Source organism: Triplophysa rosa, linkage group LG16, assembly GCF_024868665.1.
Source record: "Triplophysa rosa linkage group LG16, Trosa_1v2, whole genome shotgun sequence".
In the NCBI taxonomy this organism is placed as follows: domain Eukaryota; kingdom Metazoa; phylum Chordata; class Actinopteri; order Cypriniformes; family Nemacheilidae; genus Triplophysa; species Triplophysa rosa.
In genome coordinates, this window is record NC_079905.1 from 10,327,198 (window position 1) to 10,354,622 (window position 27,425).

The window sequence follows — 27,425 nt, forward strand, 5'->3', positions numbered from 1 at the left end:
GCCACCCTGCACTTCTCCTTACCCCACCTAATGCACTCTAGCCCCCAAACCCCTCCTTTACATTTACCCCAATAGAATTAAAACAACAGATACACAATGTGACTCAGAATGAGCCTGGCTGATGGAGTTGGCTGGGAGCCTCTGTTTACATTGTCTCTCTCAAAGGAAGCGAAGGATAAAAGGCCTCTTCAACACAAGACGTTCATCCGCATTCTTTCTGACGCCCCCGGACACTTTCAAAGGGGCAAGTCTGCTAACTTGGCAGAGGACAATGCTGCTTGCTAAAAAAGCTAACCTTATTCAGTTGGAAATAGATCAGCAAGTGATATCATTACTAGCTGTTGAAAGTCCTCTGTAAGTAAAATTGAACTCTTTAAAGATCCAATGTGCCTTTTTTAGGAGGATCTATTGTCAGAAATGCAATATAATACACATAACTGTGTCTTCAGAGGTGTATAAAGACCTTACATAATGAAGCGTTATGTTTTTATTACCTTAGTACTATTTCTATCTACATACACCACGGGTCCCCTTGCATGGAATTCGACATGTTGTTTCTACAGTAGCCCTAAACGGACAAACTGCTCTACAGAGCCTGTCTTGCAAATCCGTTACCTCCTTCGGCAAAGAAACGGGAACGACATCTTAGTGCTGTGTCAGCCACCATAGTGCTTTGAAAGGGAGGCGTGGAGCGAGCCGTTGGCTGCAACTCGCAACCTCACCGCTGCTAAATTTCATACACTGGACCTTTAAAACACAAAAGTGGTGTTTAGTGTGTTTTTGACCATTAGCTTTGCTAGCATCCACATGTTAATGTGCTTTCCAAAAGTTGACGAAATTAACTTTAGTCTTTAGTCTTATGGGACATCGGACCAAAAATGTTGATGATTCATCTTGCACTGACATATTTTACCCAATGAAATCCTCTCAAGAATGAGAAAGCCCCTCCCCCTGATACCACCAACTGCACTCGTCAAGCGACTTCACTCGCTCTTCAAAAACCACCATGCGTGTCTTTTGCATCATTTCATCGCTGTTTATTTGCATGCGTTTCCCCCATAATGCAAAACCAACCGAAATAATGACCAAACAGCTACGTGAGAAATCTATCTGTAATAAATCCCTCATTTAAACGTTCACGGTTGGTTTGCAAAAACAGGTTATTCTTGCACGACTGTTTGCACACTACGACCGTACAGCACTAACCTCCCTCCTTACCTCCCACCATGTTTTGTCTTGGGACCAGCCATTCTTTGCTTCCCGGCTGTAAACACTATTATTGTGAAGCCCAAGAGTCATTCTGGGTTTTCCCCTCACTCATTTAAAATGGCAACAATACCACCAGGTTTGACAAGGATTGGAGAAACAGATAAATGAAAGCACAAGCAGCATGCATAAACTGTATACAGTAAAGAAAAAAACCTCCACAACTGTTGCCAAAGAATGCAGAGCTTACAGGAATGCTGTATGGGGCCCTCTCGGAGCGAACAAAGAAAGCACAGTCAGACTCTTTTCCCCAGCGCTACCACATCCGCACATCATTAGTTGGAAAATTCCTGATATATGCCGTAATTTTTTTGCGCTTTGGTACAGGCAAGCCTTTAATATCCAGATGCCATTGGATCCTGCAACGCACCCCCCCCTCAATTCGCTCTTCTTCCCGATTGGCTCGCAGCCAATGCCCCGTCAACAAATAATGCCGACAAGGTCCGGGAGCAAGGGTTCAAAACTCTCAGTGGACAGCTAGCAAAAGAGGTCACACAGGAAATACCAAATAAGACGCTCCCCATACATTGGGCTACGGCACTCTTTGTGTGCCTGATGGTGTTTTGAAGCCCCCCCTTTTTCCGCTGGAGTTAGAGCATACAAGGCATTTTAACCCCCCCTCCTTTCTGCCTTTTGGAATACCGGGGGAGATATCTAAACATTCCCAGAGTGTGCCGCACGTGCTCTCCTGCGTGCCATGTTTTCCTTTCTCCAGACAAGCCGCTGCCTCTCGGTCTATCCAAAGCATAAGCACATTGTCTGGCAGCGAAAGCCGCTGCGCTCAGCTCGGAGGGAGAGTCGGTGAAAGTTTAGCTGAAACTGAACTTTTTTTCATAATTAAGAATTATGATTTGAACATGTCTTTGCTAAGAACAAAACTATTGTGCAACCCATGTGCACTTCAATACAAATCCTGACTTTTCATTTCATTCTGATCAACATAGAACATCTAGTGATTCACCAATTTTTCCAAGCTTGACTTTTTAAACCAAAGGAAGCACAGATATAGAATGTACTGCATCTCATGCAAACCTGTGACCTCTTGTAAATAGAGAGACCTGGGGTCTGGCCAAGTAATGATGGGAATGTGATCCACCAGCGTCTGACTTGAATATACCACCTTTTTGTTGTCATGACGCACAACAAACATTTCAAACACAACATCATTTTTTAACCAATAGCTGGAAGTTGGGAACCGAGAGATACAGATTCTCCGCTATTAATTAAGCTTCTGTAAGACATCCGTCAGACTTCCGTTCTGTGCATCATTCATACTCAAGCCTTTTAAATCGACACGCCGTTTCAAGTGTAAGACTCTGATTGGACAAGCAATGCGGAGACTGTTGGTTTGGTTTTGCGCTGGACAGTGTAGCCCAGCTCAAAATGAAAATCCCATTAAGCAGACTCATTTCGTGAAAGGGGGCTGAATAATTTCTGCTGTTGAACAATGAGTCATTTCCCCTGCCCACACGTGTATTGAAATAACTGCGAGCTGATTTCGGGAGGCCTCAATTCATTTTCAGTCAGAGCAGGGACTTTTAAACATGAAAGGTCGCCCGTGTGCCACTTTCTATTCATGCTCGCATCGCGATGATTATCGACAGCCTGCGTTCAGCGCCGAGTAGGAGGCGCTGACCAGGCATGCTTAATGAGAGGGGCAGATGGAAAGACCGTTAATTGCATTATCAGTTTGTGGCCCTTCCGTTTGTGTGCCAAGCTGTTCGGATAGCCAAATAATAGCCTCATGTCATTCATGTGCCAACGTAAGTAGCTACCAGCCATAATCATTACAGTTTTTGCAGAAAGATTAAGTAGCTCGCTGAATATTTGGGTCAAGTTGATTGAATGTGTTAATGTGGTTATTAAATATGATTTTTTAATTAGACTGCCTGCAAACAATGTTTTTCTTCCAAAATCTTCCAAATATTATGTTTGTCGCTTTGTAAATAACAAAATTGTGGCTGTTTGGATTCTTTGTCAAGGCAATCAAAATGCTTCAATGTGCTTTTAAACAATTTTCTTGCACATTTGTAGGGCAGCGAATGATAGAGATTCACAAATACAGTTTATGGTCATGACAAGCAATGCATTAAAGTGATAGTTCAACCAAAAATCATTTACTCACCCTCATGTCATTTCAAACCTGAATGACTTTTTTCTTCTGCAGAACACAAAAGAAGATATTTTGAAGAGTGTTGGTAAGCGAACAAAGGCGGTACCTTATTCACTTCTATTGTTTGGACACAAAACCAATACAAGTCAATGTGTCCAGCCGTTGTTCGTATCCCAATATTCTTCAAAATACCTTCTTACGTGTATGACGGAATTTTCATTTTTGGGTGAACTATCACTTTAACCTACCAAAACTTTGGAGTATGCTGTGCTCCAAAACCTTTCAGATGTCAGATTTGTAGTCCATGCACAACAAGTCTAGACCCAACACAATCTGCATCATATCTGAACTATATATCACATCACACGTCCACTGAAACCTGATCAGCGCTGAATGCTGGGATGGTTTGGGTTAGAGGACGACAGCTTGGCAAGCTACAGTCGCTAGGTGATGCAAACATAAGGGATTCATTCTTCCATCTGAGGGGAAGGAAGTGACGGGGCCCACAAGACTCCCACAGCACAAACTGTTATGAAGTTTGTGGTACGCAGAAAAACGGTCGCAGGAAATGTGGGATTCTTTTTTATCTCGGCATAACTCGAGCCACGTCAACCGCTACAGCAAATTTACCCAACCCCACTGAAAGCAGTCTGGAGGATTCTCATGATGCACATCTGAAAAATACAATTCACAGATGGAGTCCTCTTTTAAAGGGACCCCAGAATATAAATTCTGTCATCATTACTTCACTCTCATGTGTTTCAAACCCTGTATAGGTTTTTGTGTCCATACAATGGAGTCAATGGGGTTCCGTGTTGTTTGTAGGGATGCACCGATACAGATACCACTATCGGAATCGGCCCGATACCAAGCTCATGTACTCGTACTCGTAATGACACACCGATACCTTCACGCAATGCGGAAAACGCAGACGGAATCGAGGAATCCAGGCATAAAAACAGAATTTGCTGTACAACACGGAATCTGGCAAATGTATTATTTCCTAACAAGAAATGAACACTGAACAGCTAATAGCTAACGTTAAGCGTAACAGTTAATGAAATATTCAGATACTGTTTAAATATGTATTCTGCTTGTTTTGCGTTACCGTGTGTGAAAGAGTGGTGCGGTTGCGTGTACTGAACGCATTGTGCTTGTGGAGCTTTCAGCGCCAACGTTTCACTGCACGAGGACACGAACACAAACAGACACCATTTGCGGCGATCCGTCAAAATAAAAGTCCATTTAAAACAGTATATTGTTTACTTTAGTGAACTGAAGTAAATGTGCTAGTAAAATTGTGCTTCTTATCATAAAAAATAGAACTTAATTAAAAAATAGTTCCTAAATTTAAGTAGACCTAATAAGAGAAAATGTACCAGTAAGAAACTTGTTTATTAACATAATTGTACATTATACAGGCATCGGTTATAGGTATCGGTATCGGCGAGTACCAGGAAAAAAATATCGGTACTCTTACTCAGTCTTTAAAAAATGGTATCGGTGCATCCCTAGTTGTTTGGTTACCAACGTTCTTCGAAATATCTTCTTTTGTGTTCTGCAGACTTGAAATGACAAGATGATGACAGAATTTTAGTAAACTATCCTTTAATTTATGGTAAAAATATAAAGAGTTTGGTTACAAAATGAGATGAGTTTTTGATTTAAGCCAATAAATACAGCTAACACAATAAAAACATGATAACAATCAAAAACATGATTTTGGAAAAATAATTAAAACTGAGTTATCTCCCTTTGGAACCAAACTCTTCATATGTTTGAGGATATAAGCCAATAAAATTGTATATCTGGTCTCTTTGTACAATGCAAACGGGTTTGGAAATCTGCTTGACATCATGAATCTACTGATATGCCACTTCTCTGAGGCTCTCCAGTATGTTTTAGTTATCTATTAAAAGAGGCATAAATTGCACAACAATAAGTCTGATAAATGATTTAAGGCATTCGCCTGCGGTTTCTTAAATCCAATTTCATGAGCAATGAGGTGCACGTGATGTTTGCTTGAGCAAGGCCCTAATCGCTTTCATGGGACAATCCCAGCTGCCTTCATTCCTACAATGACTCCATTTGGTATGAATCAAGAAACCACAACCAATTTCAACTTCAGAGCATTACCATTGCCATTACATTGTGTCCACATTCACGTCAACTGTAGACATGTTGTGCTTCATACAGTATCTCTCAGAGCTGAGACGACTTCCCCATGGCTTGTTCGTGAGCTAAGCTAAAAGGCAGCAAATGCACCCAAAAAGGGAAAAAGAAGAACAAGAACATTTCTGTGTTTTGTATTCTTGGCCTGCGGCTTTCGGCTGTCAATCAAAAGTTGACAAAAGCCACCGGGAGACATTCTAGCTATCAACAATGCTTCGGACCCATGAGATTTGTAGGGTCAGGCTAATCTCAACCTCTTGTAGCACCCGATGGGTGGTCCATCAGTTCTCTGTCATTCGGTTTCTTTCTCATCTACAGGGTGGGGATGAGAGCTATGCAGTCAGCAATAAAACAGTGTGATGTGTTCGTCCAGAGCAATTCCTCTTGTTTTATGTGTAGTTGCTGCTCTTTAAAATCCCAATAATGTATGTAATAATGTATAAATGTGTGGTCCCAATAATGACCCTCTTGTCATTTCAAACCTTTATGACTTTCTTTCTTGCGCAGAACACAAAAGAAGATATTTTGAAAAAAGCTGGAACCCGAACAGCACGGGCCCCCATTCACTTCTATTGGATACAAAACCAATGCAAGTGAATGGGGGCCAGTTAGCAACTTTCTTCAAAATATTTTCTTTTGTGGTCTGCGGAATAAAGAAATTCATATAGGTTTGAAAAGACAAGAGGGTGAATAAATGATGACAGAATTCTTTTTTGGTTGAACTATCACTTTAAGTGTGCAAAAATCCTGGATTTATGCAGCCTTCACGTGCTCTCGGAATTATCGGAAATATGAGTTTCAGGGGTAAAAATTGCACATGAACGCTCTCTGATGTCGCGTTTTCCACTGTGAAGTTGGGAAATAATTTTGATAGCCTTACACAATCAACATGGAGGATGGGAGAAGGATTTCTGCTTTGACGCATATGATTTATTAATTTTTCCACAACAGCTTCATTGCCTTGTCTTGTCGTTAAATTAGTACACATTTACATATAACCCTTTGAAGTATACTGTATGTTTTATACACTGCAAAAATAGCATATACAGTATTTCACCAATATTCCAGAATAGTCAGCAAGCTGACTAGTAAAACTATACAGTAGGATGTACGGTTGTAAACTATAGGCTATAACATTTTCCCAAGACACACACAAGCATGAATCTGGCGTCCTCCATTCCTTCCGACAACAAAGCGCCTGAACACAACCAGCTCGGAATCATGACATCAGAAGTGGGAACTATCAAATTTCCGAGAACACGTGAAGGCAGCATTAATCCGAGAAAAGCATTGCCGAAATGTATAGAAATAGCTTTGGATAAACGCAACTGCCAAATGCTGAAATATGAAATGTAAATATACGCTAACATGCAAAAATGAAATCTGACAAAATACTGTACTTCTGTCAGAAACTCCCGCAAAAAGGGATATTCCTTTTTGCTTTATGCAAAACAGACATGACAGACTTTACTCAAACCTGATGCCTGATTCGGTCTCCGTGTCAGAACGGTAGTCTGTTTTGAATCACGGTAATTCTGAAAGCCTTCTCGTGGGCAGTTATGACTCAGCTGCCGTTTGGTTCATTCAGCACTTCTGCGAATGAAGTCTCCTAAGGCGGTAGCTAACTTTAAGTGTTGTCACAGAATGTGGCCAAAAGCTATAACAGCATATCTACAAGTGACTGTTTTTGCATACACAATAACGACATTCCTCTAACTGCCAAAAGAGAGGAAATGTTTTTTTTAGCTGCTCGTAGGGCGGGTGATAGGGGGATTCCAAGTAGAGGAAAATTAATCAGGAGAGCCGCAGTGCTCATGTTCACTGTAACCCCCCCGCCCCCCCATCTTCTTATCTATCACACTTTCTTTCTCAGTATACACAGGGTGGGGATGTTTTCTAATGGTAGATTCCCAGGTGATCTTGCAGGGACTCTGCGATCTAACGACTTAACAGCCTGCAGTCCCTTTATTAAAGAACTGAAACAGCATCTTCTGCACAGCGACTACAAGCGCTGAAACCACAGGAGGCTCTGGCACTCATTCAGAATCTGCAGGCAGAATGAGTCTGTGAAAAAACAGGGTTAATGTAGCATGCTCTCTCTTCTGCATGTGATACGGGCCATGCTAACAGCTAAAATTAGATGCGAGTAATTCAATATTTGCTATAAAAGTCTTGACCAGTGTTCAGGGTTTTTTTTTGTTACGGAGCAAAATCTTTCTGTGGGGTTCATCCTGTCAATTGATCCACATATATACAGTACAGATATACGCACGCTGCTTAGAGGAGAGAACTATAATTGTGTATATATGTTATACATAGAGTATATAAAGCCGTGGAAAAAAAATAAGAGACCATTGCAAATTTTCATTAAATCAGCATTTCTAGATGTATTGTGGCCAGTCCAGTGTCTGTTGAATATCAACAAAATCAAACCTCAGGAGTGACAAAGTCATCCAACAGCAATGTGAAAGACTGACAGCATGACAAGACACGTTAAAACTGTGATAAAAATTGAGGTCGTCACATAGGAATGGTTTTTAAACGTTTCCTAAATACATGTACAAATAGTACTGTTGTATTGCTTAAAAGTAATTATGAACTTGTTTTCTTTGAAGTATTTGAGGTCTGAAAAAATTCAGAGCATCTTTTCTTCAGTTTTCATTTCTGCAAATAAACGCAATTAGAAACAATATTTTCTATTTCAAATTTCTGAGAAATATTGTTAGTAATTCAAATAATGAAACAAAAATGATAATGTTACCTAAACACATACCTATAACTAGTACATTCAGAAAAACTGAAAATAATTTTAAAAAGGTCTCTTAATTTTTTCCGCGGCTGTGTGTTATATTCGGAGTAAAGCCATTGACATTTTTGTAGGCCAACCCAAAAGTTAGCGTCGCACCTGTTCCCTCAACCAAAAGCCTATGCATTTTTGCCTTTAAAAGACTGAAAATTGGCTCTTACACGTTCACTTGCATGTTTTGCTAGATAACCTTTACAATTGAATACAAAATGTATGAGTTTTGGTACCTAAACACAATAGCAAAAAGTAAAAGCTAACATGAGACTATAAACAGACATATACACCATGATCGCTCAACTTCCACCACCAAAACTTTTTAAGAATGTTTTAAAAACTTGTTTCCTAGGAAGTAACTGTCCGCAGTCGCATTTAGCAACTTGTTAGCAACCTCCGTTTTAAAAACACTGTAAAGATTATTACTGTTGCGTTTTGTCATCCTATAAAACATGAAAATATCTACAGCTTTTGCTAACAACAGACAAACTTTTAATGGCAAATATTTTTCAGTCTGCATCGGAGATGCAAAGCGACGGAGGCACGTGGTCACCCATGCGTGCTTTTTCTATTTCCCCTATTTCATTACATTTTTAAACATTCGCTACTCACCAAATCTACACCGTTATGTAAAACACATGCAAAATAGTTTTAAAACATAACCAATATCTTAACTAAAGCCTAAAATACAAAAGATGACACTTTGAAAATCTTTAAGGGAAAAAGGATCTACAAGGAAAGACACAGTGTCCGTTCAAAGGCTACATGTTATCTTGTGACATCAGAGCTCTCCTCAAGAGAATGTGACTTCAAACACGGCAGGAGTGAATTGACGAGACTCAATCGGCCCATCCATTTCATCCCAGCATAAAGCACTTTGTGAGGCCAGAGACACAGAACAGCCTCTGGTGGTTTCACTTTACACATTATGCGCTTCCTTTCAGGCTGATAGATGGACTTTCAGTGTTACCATATCTGATTGGATGCTGACCAGATTCATCTCGAGGGGGGGTGTTTTGCCTGTATGATTGGATGTCACACTCAAAAACTACCAAAGGGCCATCAAAAAAAAAAAGGTTTAATCTGTACTGTATTATACAAGACTAACTGAGAAATTGTCGTTGTGCGTCATTTGAGTGAAAGGAGTAAATGTGAAAATAAAAAAAGAAGACATTAACAAAGTAAAAAATTCTAAACAATGTCACAAGGCATTACGTACAAGGTGTTTGTTGCGTTTCAACTTTTAGGGGAGAGCAACACAGTTACTTACCACAGAAGTAAGAGCCATCTGAAAGCTGTAGATGCGTGCCAGACCAAAATCAGCCAGCTTGATCTGTCCTCCACTGGTGACTAGAATGTTCTGAGGTTTAAGATCTCGGTGAACCACGCGGTGGGAGTGGAGAAAATCCAGACCCTGCAGCAGCTGGTACATCATATCCTGCCAAAACAAGACCAGAAGACCTTAGCCATTCCAAATACATAATCCCAAAATACATTCTAATAACCTAAAGTGGAAAAAGCAGATGGGACAGTATTGATATCAAAGAGAGCGATTAGGATGGATCATGAAATATCTCAAATATATATTTGTAACACAGATTATGGTCATTTGAGATTTTACAGAAAATGTGTGCTTGTCACTTATATGGATATAGTGTGACAGAGCTGACAAGCCGCTGTAAGGTTTGATTCCTATAGGCCTCCGCTTCCCTGCAGCTGTCTCGGGATTGGCTAATTGTGAATTGACTTGTTCACTCGACACCCCCCCCCCCCAAAAATATCTGACCATAAGGCTTCTAATACAAAAAGACAAAGAGATGTCGGGAAAAACAGAGGTCAGGCACAGAATGGCCTAACTGCCATTTCCTCTGGTAGAAACGGCAGAGATACACAAGAGAGAAGCTGAGGAAGTCTGACTCACTAATACAATCTGTTCCAAAACATTATGAGCCGAGCTCCCTATGAAGGCTTCATTCTAAAAGCATCTTAGGCAACTAAACCATGACACCTTATTTAATATATTTAAATTAGCATCAAACAGAAAATTGACAACTCTATATAGTTTTTCACAGATCTGCCCATACTTTGTGTATTTCTCTATTTTACACATTTTTCTCTAGTTACGTTTCTAATAACAACCTGTAGAAAAAATATTATGTTGTACCGAGTGTATGAAGTGAATTTCAAGGAAGGAGGTCGGGGTTCCAGTTCAAAATGTGGAGAATTTCCATCTTTTATCCATGTAATGGAGTACCGCAGAAATGATGTATTTTTGTAGGCCAACCCGGAAGTTAGGGCTGCACTGGTTCCCTTGACCGAAAGCCTATGCATTTTTCACATAGATTTTTGGAAGATCACTAAAAATAAGATCAGTGATTAAAAAAAGTTTATGATGTTTACACGTTTTGTCTATCAAGATTAAGCCGCGGTCAGACTTCGCTTTGAGCATGTGAAGATCATTCGGACAGCGGTACGAAAATGGGCGGAGCGTGATTCCTCCATTTGTTACATTTCTGTACCGAGAAATCACGCTGTGACATTTTGATCTTCTATTGGTCTCACGCACTCACGTGACACGAATCCGCAGGTCAGAGTTCACCAAACTTGAACTTTGCTATGCAGCGAAATATCGTTGGACGGGCTTGTGTTTCCGGTCTGTCGCATTCGCATGCGTATGAATGGAAGTCAAAGGAGGGAAAAGTCAAGTGTGACCGCGGCTTAATACTTACAAATTAACGCAACATTTGTTACTTTTGAAGCCTAAATATAAACGCCAGAAGTCATAAGTTAACATGAGGCTATAAACAGACCCTGGTAAGTAATTACACTGTGAATGAATCTCCATCCACGCATTGTTAGTGAGATTTATATGCGCGATGGCATCTAACGTCCATGCCAAAGAATGTAGTAGCTTTTAGCAACTTTTCAGCAACCACTATTTTTAAGATAAAATAAAGTCATGAGCGTGTTATAACTGGTGTTATTTATAACATAGATTAAACATTGGTTAAACATGGTTTTTTTAACCAAAGATCTTATTTCAGGCGATTTTCAAAAAACCCATAGACTGAGGGCGCTGGAACCGGAAGTGCTAAAATGCTAACTCGCATCCAGGGTTCCATACAAAAATACATCATCTCTACAGTGCTCTATAGCCACGAAATGCTAAGCAAATTTTAATGATATTATATATATATATACAGTATATATATACTGTATACACTCACCTAAAGGATTATTAGGAACACCTGTTCAATTTCTCATTAATGCAATTATCTAATCAACCAATCACATGGCAGTTGCTTCAATGCATTTAGGGGTGTGGTCCTGGTCAAGACAATCTCCTGAACTCCAAACTGAATGTCAGAATGGGAAAGAAAGGTGATTTAAGCAATTTTGAGCGTGGCATGGTTGTTGGTGCCAGACGGGCCGGTCTGAGTATTTCACAATCTGCTCAGTTACTGGGATTTTCACGCACAACCATTTCTAGGGTTTACAAAGAATGGTGTGAAAAGGGAAAAACATCCAGTATGCGGCAGTCCTGTGGGCGAAAATGCCTTGTTGATGCTAGAGGTCAGAGGAGAATGGGCCGACTGATTCAAGCTGATAGAAGAGCAACTTTGACTGAAATAACCACTCGTTACAACCGAGGTATGCAGCAAAGCATTTGTGAAGCCACAACACGCACAACCTTGAGGCAGATGGGCTACAACAGCAGAAGACCCCACCGGGTACCACTCATCTCCACTACAAATAGGAAAAAGAGGCTACAATTTGCACGAGCTCACCAAAATTGGACAGTTGAAGACTGGAAAAATGTTGCCTGGTCTGATGAGTCTCGATTTCTGTTGAGACATTCAAATGGTAGAGTCAGAATTTGGCGTAAACAGAATGAGAACATGGATCCATCATGCCTTGTTACCACTGTGCAGGCTGGTGGTGGTGGTGTAATGGTGTGGGGGATGTTTTCTTGGCACACTTTAGGCCCCTTAGTGCCAATTGGGCATCGTTTAAATGCCACGGCCTACCTGAGCATTGTTTCTGACCATGTCCATCCCTTTATGACCACCATGTACCCATCCTCTAATGGCTACTTCCAGCAGGATAATGCACCATGTCACAAAGCTCGAATCATTTCAAATTGGTTTCTTGAACATGACAATGAGTTCACTGTACTAGAATGGCCCCCACAGTCACCAGATCTCAACCCGATAGAACATCTTTGGGATGTGGTGGAACGGGAGCTTCGTGCCCTGGATGTGCATCCCACAAATCTCCATCAACTGCAAGATGCTATCCTATCAATATGGGCCAACATTTCTAAAGAATGCTTTCAGCACCTTGTTGAATCAATGCCACGTAGAATTAAGGCAGTTCTGAAGGCGAAAGGGGGTCAAACACCGTATTAGTATGGTGTTCCTAATAATCCTTTAGGTGAGTGTATATTCAAACTACAATTAAATTGGCTTTACAAGTCAACTTACTATTTAAATTTGTAAATTGATTTTTTTTAAGTCAGCTTACTATGAAAAATTGTCAAATTGAAATAATTTAATAAAATTAAAGATTTACGTCTCATCAAACTAAGATAAGAAATTTCAACTTACCATTTTAAGTTTTACATTTTAAAATTTAAATTAGTAAGTCAAAATGACTTGTAAAGCTGATTTTTCATTGTACTCAAAAAAATTTAAGACAAAGGTCTTTTTCAGTGTAGCGTAAGAGCTTGATTAGACCTATTCTGGGTACAGTCACTCACATTTCTAAAATGCACTGTGATTCAAAGACGGTGAACGAGGCAAGAGAAATGTTAAACATTGCTATTGTACATTTTGTGTATTGTGTGAAGCAACTTAATAGATTGCCTCACTAGGAGAAGGGGGAAAGAGACAAACAGCAAGAAAAAAAGTGGAGTCAAAAGTAGGAAGAAGCGGCAAGCAAGAAGCATTTGCTCGCAGTTGCCGCTTGACTTGTTCCAAAGCAGAGGTATCAAGCAGCGGCAGCCTACCCCTGAAAAACCTGCTGCCAAGACCTCACAAGTAACATGGATCTGAGCCCGCAGCGCTGTTCATTCACCAACCAGCTGGTGAGTGATTAAAACCACTGAAACAATGGGGTGCACACTCAAGCAGAAAACTACAAACGGCGCGAGTCGGACCGGGCGAGTGGAAGGGGATGAAGGTCCTGACAATATACGCACCAGGGGCCCGCGCTGGGGGACGCGTGTGCTCTGGAGGCCGGTGTGCCTTGCGGCCAGCGCAAACAAGGAGCCTTTCTGAAGAGCCATCCAGCCGTGACCTCTCAGACCTGCGGGTCCGGCGTAGCACATGCGGTTATTCTGGGAACTCCTAAAAACGGCATCACCCCCTACCAGTTCCTCTGTCTTGGCTTGAAATGGCTAACGGTTGGCCCACTTTTACTTATGACAACAATGAAGGAGAAGGGTGACCCAGGGGTAAACAAACATACATCACCTCACTTACTTTTACTTAATGTATTACACTTATCACATTAGCCAAAAGTGAGGGTATGTGAATAAAATAAATTGGAAATGTGTAATAATATAAATTATTCAGATGTTATGGGGAAAATGCTCCAGTTAACCAATCCTGATTTACCTGTCAAACAGTCTCTCATTATGAAAAAAGAAATCATTCAGATTCCACCTGTTGGGTTTCCAAGAGACGTGTCTTTGTTGTAACATGCTATTCATGCAACAGGGCCACCATAATTTACAATCAAAACATTAATGCTTCAAATTAAACCAACAGCGGCGACCTGAAATAACCGCTGAGAGGCATTCAAGCCCGAAACAAAAGCAAGATTGGATAGCACCTGTCCTAAAGTACCTCTTCTCGGAAAAAGGAGGACATAAAGCCGAGGAGGAAAAAGCGGAAGAAAAAAGAATACTCCCCAAAAACAGCAGTCAAAACAGAGCTTCCAGAAGGCACCCCCCTTTCTCATGCTAATTCATGAGAGGCAGCCATATTGTTTATTGTACCCGGGCACAATGCAGGACATCTGCCAGTTAGCGTTGGTGTAATTCCTTCCCCATGCTTCATTAGGCTCTCCTTTATGGACCAGAGACAGGCCTCGAGAAGGCGCAGGGCCGAAGGGCCTAGCCGCACTCCCCAACGCAGGCCGGGTCGCTTGATCTCCTTCCAGCTCATTTGATTCCCGGGGCCTCTCTCATCAATTAGCATGCGGTGGGTCTAAATGGGGCAGGAGTGGGCAGTTTGGGGGCTGAAATGGGGTGGAGGCTGGGACCTCTGCAATCTGGTGTCCTTAGGAGGGTGCTGAATGAGGTTATTGGGCATCTATGGGAGGACCGCACAGAGACCGCAGTCTACATCTGATGTCTGTTATCTGGTTTCCCATAGGGTAGCTCGATCTGTGTGGCCTGATAGAATGGAATCTCACTAATGCATATTCAAGAGCGCTTTGAGATCTTATTCTCAAAGACTATACTGTGTGCCATTTTGTTTTAAGTTCACTAAAGAATATATTATAATGTTGTTATTAAAAGTCCAATGTGTAATTTTTTGGAGGATCTATTGACAGAAATGAAATATAATACGTTATGTGTTTATTACCTTAGAATGAGCTATTTCTGTCTACATACACTGCGGGTCCCCTTGCATGGAATTCACCATGTTGCTTCTACAGTTGCCCTAAACTAAATACGTTATCTCCTTCAGCAAAGAAGCGAAAACATGACGACGTCTTAGTCCTGTGTCAGCCACTGTAGTGCTTCGAGGGGTGGAGTGAGCCGCTGGTTGTAATTCGCAACCTCATCGCTAGATGCCGCTAAATTTCATATACTGGACCTTTAACTTACATGTTTAGTGACTTTTCTCAGTGGAACAAAATATGTTAGACAAAACACAGTTTATTTACAGCCTCAGTTCCCTTTCAGTTTCATTGCACTCTAAATAATGCGGAGTTCTTCTAAACCCATGGTTGGACAAAAAAGGACAAACTTAACAGCTGGGTTACATTAACCCTAAAATGTTTGTATTTAAAACAACCCAGCATTTAACCCCATGTCTACACCGGACACGACACTACTACCTGCTTCTTAATGGCTTTGTCGTGCCACGCCGCATCCAGTGTGGACAAAATGTAAAACTATGGGTTCTAATGAGTTTTTAATGTCTTTTGTCGTCTTGCGCCGGTCGCGTCCTGTTTAGACACGGTGTAAGGCTAAACCAACCCAGCACAGGTTAATTTATAACCCAACAGTTGGGTTTCTCCCTTTTAGACCATGGGTTAAAAATAACCAAGCATTTTTTCAGAGTGTATATTATCTCTCTATTGTTCAAAATGAAAGAAAAAAAAAGTACAGGGGCCAGTTGCATAAACTTAGCCGCTAAGTTCTAGTCTCACTGACTAGCAATTAGTTAAGACTAATCAGTCTTACTTTTCACATTACAATTAGACCTACAATCCAATCTACCTTTTTATGTAACTGACTTAAAGTTATGATCAGTCTTGAAGAAAAAAATGAGATGACCTGTAGAAGATCAAAACGTCACAGCGTGACCTCTCGATACAGAAATTTAAAAAATGGAGGAATCGCGCCTGCCCATTTTTGTACCACTGTCCGAACGATCTTCGCATGCTCACAGTCACGTCTGACCACGGCTCTATCTTGATAGACAAAACATGTAAAATTAGATGACCTAAATGTGTCCTGTATAATGTGTACAGATATAAATTACCTAAAAGTTTTATCATCTATAACAATTTTTTTCCACGTATTTGTTACGTAAAACTTGTATGGAAAATCATTATTTCAAAAAAAGAAAAATTGTATTCTAATTTATAATCTAAAAAGACCATGTCTGATTATGCCTAAAAGTGTAAACATTTAATCTCAGATCCGAGATCCGAATCTACTGACACCAACGACACACAATGCTTCCTTATCGATACAGAAAACTTGCATAGGAAACCCCTTAGGTGTCACTTTTTAAACTTTTCAAAACTTTCCTTAGCTTCTAGTTTCTATTTCAATTTGGCTCGAGCGACAAAGAGAGAGATCTAGTTTGTTCCAACACTCAATGTAAAATGTCCTAGGGGGAGAAGCGGCGAAATACGATGATTGGATTTGTAAGACTAGCATGTGGGAAAAAGTCAAAATAGATTATGTGAATGTAGATGATCGGGACAAAAAAAATCAGACATTTCCGCTCGATGCTTTTCGAACAACCGTAAGAGGACACTGACGCGGGGTCAGTCAGCAGGATTAATTCTAGCCTAATGAAAATGATATTGGGACTGAATGATTTATTGGCCCTTGAGAAAACCCCTTGGAGTGCACAGGTTTATATTCAATGAAAGGCTGAGCTACACAGACATACACACGTTCACAAACTCTTTGCATGTGCACAAACACACAAAGACAAGCAGTGAAACAACATTCCTCTGGCCAATCTTGGTGAAAGCCAGAGCTGAATGAAAATAGAGGCCCACAAGCAGCCAGCCCTTTAATTAGAAGCCCATCCACCACATGCACTGGCCATCAAAAGCACAGGACTCTGTGATCGGAGTTCCATCCTTCATCTGCATTCTTACGAGGCCAAATGCTTATTTTTTGCTCGTGTGCCTTGAAGCACAAATAAAAATGTCTCCTTAATTTAAACACAACAGCTGTTTTAAGAATATGGAGCATGGGAAAAAGCCGGTCGGTGGATGTTAATCTAAAGGATATAATATAACATGTTTACCTGATAGTAAAAAGTGCATTTAAAAAATGAATAAAAAGTGTTGCTGTCACTTTGTAATCGGTATTTTTTATTCAATTGCATATTCAAAACATTGTGAAATTTTATTTGCAACTCTGTGTACTGACTGAAAGTGTGCACAATAAGACCAGGTATTAGAATAAAATAAAAAGGGTCCATTTACATGTTTTGCTACAAACCATTATAGTTTTGGGGCTAAAGACATCAGATTTGCCTTTTTTTAATAAAAGTGGCGACAAATGTGGCGGTATGGTGGTACCTTTATAGTTTCGGGAGGCACTCCAGGATCAGGTGCTTTCTCCAAATATGTAGTTAAATCTTGGTCCACATGTTCAAAGACCAAAGTTAGTTTGGTTTCCCGATCAGTCCTGGAAACTGTGCATACATCAAACAACCTAGAGGAAAGAACAAACCATTTTCATTGCAAGACAACTTTTAAACAACTAAACCCAATTCGATTTTAATGATGGGACTTAATAAAATCCCATTCTTCCCAACTCAGTCCGGTCAACCACATCTCTCACAAGTCACAACATTCAAAAAACTACTTAAAACCTATCTCTTCTGTGAATACTTGACAGACAAATGAGGAAAAAAACGTACCCTCTCTCTCTTTCTCTCAACGGGTATTGTTCTGGCTTTTGTGGAAACTAGTAACTTGGTATTAGCACCTATTGTATTATTGCTCCTGTATGACATATCGCTTTATTGCTCCCTGAACTCTCTGTAAGTCGCTTTGGATAAAAGCGTCTGCTAAATGACTAAATGTAAATGATGCATACATAAATTCATCTCCAAATAGCCTCATCCACATCTTGGCCGACAGTCTCTCCATTTTCTAATAAACTTGAGACATTTTAGTTCCATGAGTGTAATGCTTCTTCAAATTACCCGTGTTTGTTTCTAAACCTATTTTACTGTTCTGATCTTATGATGCTGTAGTACTAAACGCTTACATGAAATGTTTTTGTAGGGGTTAACAAGGGGATCTACCCAAAACAAACTACGTGTTTAAACCACCATCCTGTGATGCCATTTACCTTAACATTTTGTACCATCTGACATAAAATGCATATCAGATGATTTTCATAAAATTTATGATATGACTCATCATAGATATTCTGTCATGATGCAGGCTGATGCCTAAATGCATATATGTGTGTAAAGCATTACAAAATACAAAACCAGCGTATATTTATGACAATAAAATATGAGTTTAATGTCTCAAACATTTGTTTGATGTTTTCTACAAATATAATGAACTATCTTTGACTTTTAGTGAAAGTCAAAGTCAAATATACCTAATCTACCAAAAGAATCTCTCATGGTAACGCTATCCAATCCCATGACATCATAAAGTAAATTTCGCCAGGAAAAGCGTCTCCTAGAATCCAGATTGTACCTCCACAATGAAGTCTCTTAACCAACAAAACATATGGCATGAATAATATTCTCATTATAAGCACTGAGAGGTTGCCTGTACTTTCACAGTGTTCCTAACGCACGGCCCTATAAGATTCTCAGCACCCAAAATCTCTTAAAGCCAAAGAACTTTGTCTCCATAAGATGTACTTCCACTTTTTTCCTACGACAACCAACATTACACAGATAAAATGCCAGATAATTCATTTGTAGCCCAGACCTTGGTCTATCTTTTCAAAAAGTATGTGTATGTGTATCCGAAGACAGCTTTTTAGTGCATGGTGCTCCTGTAAAGTACATGGCAAGGTCAGGCCTTGAGAAAGGCCAACCAATGACGTGAGCTCTCATCAACGAAAAGAACTTGATGAGCCGATCAATCTATTCATTTCCAGGACCCCTCCCTCAGAGACGTAAAATGATATCAAATCAGGATTTTCCTCCTACTCAGGGAGCCATTTTGACATTTATAAGCTACCAAGTGACAGTGGAAAAACAATGCAAGATGACCTTGATGATTCCAGACACCAACAAAGAATTAAAATGCAACCATTCAGGTGAGAATGACGATGGGCTACTCAGATATTTACGCATCAATGGTTTCACATCTGCACGTAAAGTTCAACATTGGCTATCGTTTCAGTTGACAAAGGTTAGGTGAATTGTTGCAGAGGTGCATGCGTCAACGGTACCATTTGCATTTGACAATCTAATTATCAAAACAATGAGACCTGCATAGATGCACGAGACATTCTCATCCTGTGATAAAGAGAAAATGAAACTTGGTTGATCTCTTTGACGATGTTGTGTAAGTTTTGTTCTATTATTAGGGCTAGTGGCTTCAATGGTCAAACAGATGTCTAGAGATCAAAATGACTTTGGTGAATACCAATATTTTATGTAACAATACTAAATATGGTCGTTGTCTATCTATTACCTCAGATGTCCAAATTCACTATTTTTCAGGAAACAAAAAAAAGTGTAATTTTTAAAATGATTAAACACTGTGTTGTCAAATTTGACAACCAATTTGTGATACTTTTAATTGGTTAGATAATTGCAAAACCCATTGACAAACCAAGAGTGACTAATTATTAATGATTTATGACAAAAAATCACGAAATATGGAGATACGAGGTTTCAGCATTTAAATGGTCGAGAACTGTCAGATTAATAAGTGTGGCCAACATATAATGATAACGTCATAGCAAGATTATAAAGAACTTTTTGATCTAAAAAGAAAAATTTGATCTATTTCAATAACTGAACATTAATGGACGTAATGTATCAGTCAACAGATGCCAATGGAGGAAAAGCCACCTGATGTGACGTTGTGTTCAAACTACAGGTACCTCCATTTTTAATGTTCTTATGGGGAACTACCTAAAAAAGGTCAACAGGGACATGTTGATGTGACAGGAAACACGCACAACTTGAGGAAACACAGAGTAATCAAGCATGTACAAACCACACTACAGCATGCACGATCAGTTAAAATCATCACTTACACATCCACTCCCAACAAACCATTTACCTGACCACATTTGGATGTTCAAACGACTCCAGTTGTCTCAGTACCGCCACCTCGCGGATAGTGGACAGGGGCATTCCCTCTTCCTCCGTCTGGACCCGGACTCTTTTCAGGGCAACGAATCGGCCCCCGTTCTTCAGATCCCGTGCTTTGTAGACCTTTCCGTACGCACCTTCGCCGATCTCAGCCACCGGCTCGTACTGTTGGGTCAGGCTCTCTTTGTCCATGTTTTCTCACGGCGAGGTACTGCGGGGAATGCCGAAATGTGACGAGCGCAAGGATAGTTCACAAAGGCATTATCGGGAGAGCGGCGCTGGCACGTGCACTGCCTGTAGATCGCGAACACAAAAGGAAGCAGAGGTAAACACGAAAGCGATCAGATACATCTAAGCTGTGCATCGAGGACAAAATACACAGCGTCATACATACAACGTACACGATCTTTCCACGCGCGCAACCAGTTGTCAATAAAAGCGCATAAAATAAACATCTGGAATTCTCAGGAATAAAGTAATCACTTGTTGAACTCTTCAGTTAACGCAGGTAAGTTCGGTATAATGCAACACGCGGTAAACGATTATTTAACAGGCGCGCACATTGCCAATAAAAACATTCACGAAAACGCCAAACATTGAGTTTTCTCATTCTCATTTCGAGATTGTCAAAGATCGTCCCATCTGTTCTTTGTGCCACACAGCCTCGAGCACGTGGTTGTCTACTGATTTCATTGTTCAACTCTGCGTATCAATAAACTCCGAAACTAAACGCCTACATTTGCTCCCACGCTTTAGTCAAATCCATTAACCACGCGGCGGTATTTAAAACGACATTAATTCACAATCTTCCAAAAGTGCATGAAAAGCTGGAGAAACGCAAACACGCGCTTAAAACACTACAAAGTTAACCAAAGTCGATTTGAGGATGTCGACATAGTTACCCGTTTGATGATATTCCGCCTGGAGAGTCGCGTCATTCATAAAGTTGTGTAAAACAGCGCTCACTTTCCCAGCGTCTTCACGCACATCACATCAGCGTCCTCGCGACTGGCCACACAGGTAGAGGGATGGTGCACGCGTTAACCCCCATCTCCAGCAGTACCGCACCACTGCAACTAAACTGGCAAACCAAGCGAAAGCAAGGGATCGTCTCTCTCTCTCTCTCTCTCGCTCGCTCGCTCTCTCTCTCTCATCGATCCGCAAATAACCGCCCTTCCCTCTTATGCTTTTCCCATCTATGCAAGTTTATGCGGCGCTCGTGTGTGTGCTTGGTCTCCTCCTCGCTTTCCCACGCTGGCTGAATGTGCCTTGACCCCCTTCAGAGCAGTTTGACACAGAGCAGGAGCGTTTCCGCATTCCTCGCCGACTACAAAGCCTCACCGCCTCCTCTTGCTTTCTCCCTGCCTGCTCGCTCCTTTACCATTCATACCGCTTTCTTGTTTTTGTCTCGGTGTCAGAACGGGATCACCGCAGGGGAAGAGACGCAGAGAGGTTATTTGATGCATGGGCACATTCATTGAAATCATTGATTTTGATCATTGTGCATCCAATGACCCAATATCTCTCTTAAACGCCTGATCAATAACTGCAATTCTTGAATCATAAGCAGGCCTATCTTGTAGTATTGATGTTTTTCAACCTGTTAAAACAACTCACAGTGAAATATTTGGAATGTGAGGTGATAAGCTCTCTGTCATAAGGCTGGTGTTCAAGGCCCTAGTCTGTAGTTCAGGGCCAAAAGATATTTCACGCTGTCTCATTTGTCCCGCTGCAAGGTTTTGCTTGCTATTTCCGAATAGTTATTGCTTTTATTGATATATACTGCACTGCACAATTAGATGTTGTCAGTGTTTAGGTTGCCAGACCTGAAATATTGCTAAATCAGACCTTGGCAATGTTTTTAACTGTGGCTTTTCGGCGAAAACATTTTTAGATGTTAAAATATGTGAAATGTACAACAGATGTAAAATTCCTATACAGTTGTATTGTGTTATTTAAAATGTGCACTGTGGCTAATATGATAAAGCTGACGTTCATCCATGACATTTATTTTTTATATTTTATTAAAAACGTTTAAGAAGTCTGATTACGCCTGGTTTATTGCATTTTTTTAGGTGGCAGGACAACTTAAATATATTTTTAACAATGTCTTACCAGTGAACATGTTTTTAGATATTAATAAATAAATATAAAAATAATTTCCTATAAAATTATATATAAAAAAAATGCAATGTGGCCAATACGACAAAGCTGATATTCACACAGCAAAATCGCCAGTGTTAAAAAAGGTCAAATTAACACTCACAATTATATATACAATGCGAGTGTTAATTTGACCTTTTTTAACACTGGCGATTTTGCTGTGGCATGCATTCATTTTATCAATTGATTATATTTTGTAATGAAATGTCACAAAAACGTTTGTTTTATTTAAAAACGCACTGTGAAATTCTGATAATTCATGTTCTTTTGCATTTTAAACGGGCTATATTGTAAATGAAAATGTAGGGGACAAAATGTGTTGATAATCAGTCAAAGAATATTGGTGAATCTTCCTACATGAATTGTATTATTCGTCGTGGCGTGGGGGCTTCGTAGTTTGCTGAGGTGAAAGAATCTGCTTGTCTCAAGCATTGAGAGAAACTGAACGCTCGTTGATTTGAGTGAGAGCCGTTCGGCATGGGGGCAGATGATGAGTCTGAAGTAGGTTTGTCTGCCAATACAGTTTCCCCATGCGTGCCCCCTCTTGTCAACTTAAAATTCAAATTTTTGCATCACAAAGCGCACATTACACACAATGGGGTCTAAACCAATAACTGCGAAGGCTTCCCTGTACATTTATGCATCATGATTGTTCATTTTAAACCAGCTCTGAGAGCCATTTCCCAGATTGAATACATTACCATGCATACACATGCTGATTAGGCAGAGAAAACAAAGCTATTAAATTGGTTTGTGTGTGGTATGCTCACTGTCCTCTGAGACATACCAAAATAGTCATCTTGAAAAAGGAGAAACGGTTGCACATTTTCTGGTCGAGTTTGTGCAAGACAGATGTCATTTAAGAAGCAAAAAGGAGTCAGGGTATGTTAAACAAGAACAAATCTAGCAGATGTTATAACCAAAACCGTTTGAACACACAGAAAAGTTTGTTGAAGGAAAGAATGAATGAAATGCTGAGAGACAGGATGAAAGGAATTTTGCGTTTGAGATGATTATCTCTTTAGAGGAATTTTAATTGTATCCCATGTAAAAGCTTTAATGGTTTATAAAAACAAACACATGCTTCGAAATGAAATGTAATCAGCAAAAAAACACCTATATATTTCAACTTTGTGAGGATTTCCTGTCTTTGTTACCTCTAATAGAGCTGAGAGTAATTTGTTGCATCGGCCGAATTTCCAAGACGTGACTTTTTGCATCAGCTCTGCTGATCATTAAAGGGATAGTTCACCCAAGAATGAAAATTCTGTCATCATGTATAATCTCTTGTCATTTTAAACCTGTCTGACTTTCTTTCTTCCGCAGAACAAAAAAAATGATATTTTGAAGAATGCTGTTAACCAAACAACGGTGGTACCCATTGACTTGCATTGGTTTTGTGTCCACACAATGAATGGGTACTGCCGTTGTTCGGTTACCAACATTCTGCAAATGTCGTTCTGCAGAAAAAAAGTCATATAGGTTTGAAATGACAAGAGAGTGAGTAAATGATGACAGAATTTTCATTTTCGAGTGAACTATTCCTTTAATGTCTGTTGGTAAGTCCAGATGAAAGGGTTCAATCATACATTATCAGTGGTTTTTAAATGACAATCTCTTTGGTTATTTGAGACCCTTGAGTGGCAGATGGGGATCAGTCTGTCTATGTAAGAGACACTCTCTCTAGTGCCATGCCATAGGAAAGCAGGTGACATTCTACTAGATTACCTTTCCACCCCATACACTTCTAAGCAGACACCAGTCGGCCCGACAGCAGCCTCTTAGATCGGCTTTCTCAAATCAGATTCAGCCACACATGGAGGCAGCATTTGTGAAAGTGATCCTAATGGTTCTCATGTTCCCATTACTTTTAGTTGATTCACTGTCCCCTCTGTCCACAGAATAACTGCTTTCAAAGTGTGACCACACCCAAATACATAGTGTCCGTGTAGTTGGTACATGATAAAACAATAATGTTGGTCATGCATCTGTAGATGAGGGAGTTATAAATGCATATTAAAAGTCAGTTTTATATGTAATGTTGAATCTATGAAAACTGTGCAAATAATTAATAATATAAGAAGAAGAATAATTGATTGTTTAAATAATCAATAACTAAAACGAGTACTGCTCACTGACAGATGCTAAAAAGTTGTGGCCAAAGATGTCCAACTTTGGACAATAGTTATAAAGATGGTTTCTTTGGACGCACGTGCCTGGCCCAAAGTTAACTTCCGGTTTGTGTATGTTTATCAGTCTGGCTAGTGTCTAGTAGGCCTATTACATCTATTCATATTTTATTGTATAATAATTTTGTTAAATAAACAACGTGTTGAATGAATCGTGTAACTTTGTCGCATTTAAGTTTATCCAAGTAATGGTTCTTCTACTGGTAACCCAAACTAATACTAGCTAGACACTTTTAACTTGCTAGCTAATGTAATGTACTTGTTATTTCTTTTGCTTGTTACCAGAAATAATCTCCTGGGACTCTATTCTTTGCGGATGTGAATCGGAAGTTAATTTTGGGTCACAAAAGCGTGCATGCGCAGTAACATTTGTTTATGTTGTTGCTTTGAAACCGTCTATAGATTCGCTCTTTATTCAAATATTCAGGTTTATTAAAGAAAAATTGTATACGTGTTCCAATGGTGTTTTTGGAGTACAAACTAAAGCTCAGCTTAAGAAGAATTTAAGGAGGCTTGGGAAAACACGTGCAAAGTTTAGCCAAAGAATGACTACAAAATATTACCACAAGAAAGGATGACCACATATTTATAACAGATGCAATTGTAGTTGATGTTTGCTTTATTTCCAGTGAGCTTTTTGTTTTATATGCACTTTTGTATATTACAATAAAACCCATATTCTTTCATATGCATTCGAAGCAAATATTGTACAAATATGCCCCCCTCGTCGTGACTTTTGGCCACTATTTGTTCTTTTGCAGGATTTGACATGCAAGATGGACTCCAGTCACAGACAAATGCAGGACCTTCACTGGTTCCATGTAGTCTACTGTAAGTACAGTAGATGTGCTAAATATAGTTAGCATATAATTATAAAGCTTAGGAATGGCATAAAAGTTAGCCCAAATTATACATACATAGCAATAACTTCTCAAAACCTGCAGAGCTATATGAGATACCTATGAGAGAGAGAGTTTTAGAAGCAGGTGTGGGCAACACCCACATTCACTTGCTTACATGTTCACCCCACTGAATTAGTTAATACATAAGAGACCCTTGTGATTTGGCAGTCCTGCACCTTGTTCTTAGTTATAGGGTGATGAAAGTAGGTCCACCCATGCCGGTGGATACCCCATATACTAATTAAAAGACTCACACATTTTACAATGTTTCTTCTGTCTCCAGAGTGCAAGTTTAGGAAAATATCAAAGTGGTTAAGCTGCTGATTGCCACTATTACCACCACTGTCTTCTACAGTCAACATTTTCAATACATTTAAAGGTCAAGTGTATGAAATGTAGCGACATCTAGCGGTGAGCTTGCAAATTGCAACCAAAGGCTCGCTCAAGCACTCACCCCCCCCCCCCCCTTTTAAAGCACTATGGTGGCTGACACAGGGCTAAGATGTCGTCACATTTTCGCTTCTTTGCCGAAGGAGATAACGTATTTACAAAACACGCTCTGTAGAGCAGTTTGTCCGTTTAGGGCTACTGTAGAAACAACATGGAGAATTCCATGTAAGGGGACCCGCGGCATATGTAGATAGAAATAGCTCATTCTAAGGTAATAAAAGCAACACTTTAGTATGTGAGGTCTTAATACGCCTCTGAAGACAGTTATGTATATTATGTTGCATTTCTTTCAATAGAGCCTCCAAAAAAATTACACATGATTGGACCTTTAGGTCATTTTGGATAGAAGCGTCTAAAAAAACCTAAAAGTAAAGGTTACCACAGCCAATCAAATAAAAAAAAAATACATTTGTTGTGTTCAGTCTTCAGTCATACGACTATAAGTCATTGTACAAGTCGTGTGTTAAAGAGAGCTAAAGGACATCCATGATAGTCCAGCATTCTCTCATATGAAACATCTGCTCTGAACATCTCCATTCAATATAGTGTCAGGCACAGAGACAATGCTCAGTTGTTTTCCATGTTGGATTGATTTTTCATCGTTTCTTTTTTCCACCCTCTCTTCAGTAAAGTCCAGTCCAGGCAGTTAGTAAAGCCTTCCCCAGCACAGGCCCCTTAAGACAAGACTCTTTCTGTGGCGCATTTCCATGGCAACCAAGTAACTAAGTTGAGGAGGAACATAAAAACCTGCTTTTTGGAGAAACGAGGAACACCTGCCACCTCTGCAAATGGAGGGCCAGACACACAGCGCTTTTACACATCATACAGAACACACTTTCACTGGCTCTAAATAAGACCCTCACATCTGTTATTGCTTACATGAATAGCCATTTATCAGTGATTTGTGTGGAGACTGTGGTGCCCTCGTGAAATAAACATTGTAAGGATATCTCATAGATCTCAAAGCTTTCACTGTCATTACAGAGAATCAATGTTAACATTGTGTGTGTGTGTGTGTGTGTGCGTGCGTGTGTGTGTGTGTCTTTAGTTGATTTACATTTATGTTCCAAGCAGAAACTTTCTCACCATTTTAAGACGTTATGTTGTATTGTGACATTTACAGCAGTTTATGCTTAACATACGTAAATGTTATATTTGTACTGGTTTTATCAAACATAAAAATGACACACAATCCACACCTAACAAATATAGAAATACATGAAAATGTATTCTCAGGTATACAATAATTTACATGGTTGTTTATAGATAAATAAATAAATTGTAACTGAATGTAATAAATTGTAACTGAACTGAACTGAGCTGCCTAAGTAATTTATGTACAAAACACAATCCTAAATGTACTATATGCACAACACAAATTCAATTCAATTTTATTTATATAGCGCTTTTCACAATGTGCATTGTTCCAAAGCAGCTTTACAGGAGAAAATAAGAAAAACTGAAAGACACAAAAAAGGTAAAAACATTTGTGACATTTGAGATGTGGTTTTTAAATGACAGGTTGCTGTCTAATATAATGCCTATACACAATTTGTATATAGTACAATATAGGCATCATATATTTTTAAATAATAACAAAAATGAACATTTTGTACATTTAATTGCATATTTTTTGAT

General features: G+C 39.7%; 1 protein-coding gene and 1 long non-coding RNA gene across 2 annotated transcripts in view; one reads left to right on the forward strand and one right to left on the reverse strand.

Moving 5' to 3' along the window:
* The window catches only part of cdk6 (cyclin dependent kinase 6), a 34,360-nt gene extending 12,853 nt beyond the window's left edge, over window positions 1-21,507 (reverse strand). Inside the window, exons 1-4 of the mRNA XM_057354972.1 lie at window positions 20,986-21,507; window positions 20,052-20,377; window positions 17,358-17,493; window positions 9,622-9,789 (exon numbers count right to left, since the gene is read on the reverse strand). Of these exons, the coding sequence (XP_057210955.1) occupies window positions 9,622-9,789; window positions 17,358-17,493; window positions 20,052-20,275 (528 nt within the window). The 5' untranslated portion in view covers window positions 20,276-20,377; window positions 20,986-21,507. The remainder of the gene's footprint in view (window positions 1-9,621; window positions 9,790-17,357; window positions 17,494-20,051; window positions 20,378-20,985) is intronic.
* LOC130567075 (uncharacterized) lies at window positions 20,297-26,974 on the forward strand. Its single transcript, XR_008964540.1, has 3 exons — window positions 20,297-20,408; window positions 25,197-25,266; window positions 26,415-26,974. It is a non-coding gene; the product is annotated as an uncharacterized LOC130567075 (long non-coding RNA).
* The last annotated feature ends 451 nt before the right edge of the window (window positions 26,975-27,425 follow it).